Genomic DNA, 2,500 nt, shown 5'->3' on the forward strand with positions numbered 1-2,500 from the left:
CTCTCTCTCTCTTTTTTCTCTCCCCTTTTCTCTCTCTCTTCTCTTCTCTCTCTCTCTCTCTCTCTCTCTCTCTCTCTCTCTCTCTCTCTCTCTCTCTCTCTTCTCTCTCTCTCTCTCTCTCTCTCTCTCCTCTCGTCTCTCTCTTTGTCTCTCTCTCTCTCTCTCTCTCTCTCTCTCTCTCTCTCTTCTCTTTTTCTCTCTCTCTCTCTCTCTCTCTCTCTCTCTCTCTCTCTCTCTCTCTCTCTCTCTCTCCTCTCTCTCTCTCTCTCTCTCTCTCTCTCTCTCTCTCTCTCTCTCTCTTCTCTTCTCTCCTCTCTTCTCCTCTCTCTCTCTCTCTCTCTCTCTCATACACATACAACATAAACACACACATGACACAAAAGCAAATGATAATGATGGTAATGATGATATCGATTCCATGATAAAGATTAACCCCATAACATCCACATAATGCCCCCCATACCCCATGACACCCCACATGACACACCCACGACACCCCACATGGCATCCCACATGACCCTCCTTACCCCCTCCACCCCCCATAACGCCCGCCATTACCCTCCTCCTACCCACACCCCTTAAAACTTCCCCCATAACCCCCCTCCCCCATTATCCTCCCCATTCCTTGCAGCCCCCAGCAACACCACACACATAACACTTACAACCCCCCATTACCCCCACCAGCCTCCCCCCACTGCCTTCCCTTCCCCCACACAACCACTCCTTCATGACCCCCCCACTGCCCCCCTTCCCCCCCCACAACCACCCCTTCATGCCCCCCTCCCCCGCCCCGGCAGCGAGCTGGACGCCTTCATCTACGACGCGACGGTGCTCGACTACCTCGTCGGCCAAGACGACGACTGCCAGATCCTGACGGTGGGCTCCTGGTACTCCATGTCGGGCTACGGGCTGGCCTTCCCCCGGGGCTCCAAGTACCTCAGCCTCTTCAACAACAAGCTCATGAGCTACAAGGATAACGGTGAGGCTGTAGTGCGGGGGGGCTTGGGTGTGAGGAGTGCGGGGAGGGCTTGGGTGTGAGGAGTGCGGGGAGGGCTTGGGTGTGAGGAGTGCGGGGGAGCTTGGGTGTGAGGAGTGCGGGGCTGGGGACGAGGAGCAGTTCGGCTGCGGCGAGAAGAATGAAGGATAATGAGGATAGGGCTTGTGTAACTGTATTGATTTATATATACATACATATATATATATATATATATATATATATATATATATATATATATATATATATATATATATATATATATATATATAATATATATATATATATATATATATATATATATATATATGTACATAAATATGTACATATATATACATATATATATGTGTGTGTGTGTGTGTGTGTGTGTGTGTGTGTGTGTGTGTGTGTGTGTGTGTGTGTGTATTTATATACATATAGATTTATTATATATTTATATATATATATATATATATCTATATATATATATATATATAATATATGTATATGATATATATATATATATATATTATGGGACGTGCAGCCAGCCAGCCCTCGCTAAATGGGGCAGCGTCGTCGGGGTGGCACAGGTGGCGTCCACCTGGAGTGACTGCCGATGTTAAACTCAGACGGGCTATCAGGGTGGGTGGGTGGGGGGGGGGGCTTGGAACGTCCGCTTTTTGCAACAGGACGATCGTGTGCCACTACTGTCGAGGGAGTTGAAGCAGCTGAGAGGTGAGGTGGCTGCTCTCTCGGAGGTGAGAAGACCTCCGAGAGAGCAGTGGGTGGCTACACCTATTAGAGGGATGGTCACCGTCTCCAGGGAGTAGCCATAGCCAACCCCAGCAGACTTCAGCCATCGGCAGTAGAAGCCACTCCGGTCGATGAGCATATAATGGTAGAGAGACTAAACTCTGCGTACACTCTTACTGATGTTTGTAAACTTGAAATGAAAGAGATGTTTTACGCCAAACTCGCATCTGTGACAAACAGCTGCCTTCTAGATGCCTGCTAGGAGAACCTGTTCGGCCGGTACGTGCTTGCAGCGAGGGCATCGAAGTCACAGAGTGTAGTTCGTGACTCGGGGCTGTCAGAGCAGGAAGTCAGTAGACGGATTGGCCTGGCAGCAGGGGTCATGAACTCTCTCGACAAGAGTATTTGGAGATGCTGGTACCTGTGCAGAAGGACCAAGCTACATGTCTTCAAGGCCCTCATACTGCCAATTTTACTGTACGCTAGTGAAACCTGGACGCTATCCTGTGCCTTGGAATCTTGTCTTATTTATAACAGGTCCTTGAACGGATCATGGGGTACAGTTGCAGGGACCATGTGTCCAACCAATGGTTACACCGTGAGACTGGTACAGGTCCTGTTATCTGCACAATCTGTAACCGAAAACTCTATGGGCACCTGGCTCGTTTCCCACAGGATGATCCTGCCCAAGACGATAGCAATAATGATTATAATTATGTAAATAATCGTAATGGTATTAATGGTATTATCAATAATAATAATTTGAATAGTCAT

At 48.0% G+C, this 2,500-nt stretch overlaps 1 protein-coding gene across 1 annotated transcript in view; it reads left to right on the plus strand.

Moving 5' to 3' along the window:
* The window catches only part of LOC119598378 (glutamate receptor ionotropic, NMDA 2B-like), a 96,847-nt gene that overhangs the window by 92,509 nt on the left and 1,838 nt on the right, over positions 1–2,500 (plus strand). The window contains 1 exon segment of the mRNA XM_037948024.1: positions 798–979. Coding sequence (XP_037803952.1) covers positions 798–979 — 182 coding nt within the window.

This window comes from Penaeus monodon, chromosome 41, assembly GCF_015228065.2.
Source record: "Penaeus monodon isolate SGIC_2016 chromosome 41, NSTDA_Pmon_1, whole genome shotgun sequence".
Lineage (NCBI taxonomy): Eukaryota > Metazoa > Arthropoda > Malacostraca > Decapoda > Penaeidae > Penaeus > Penaeus monodon.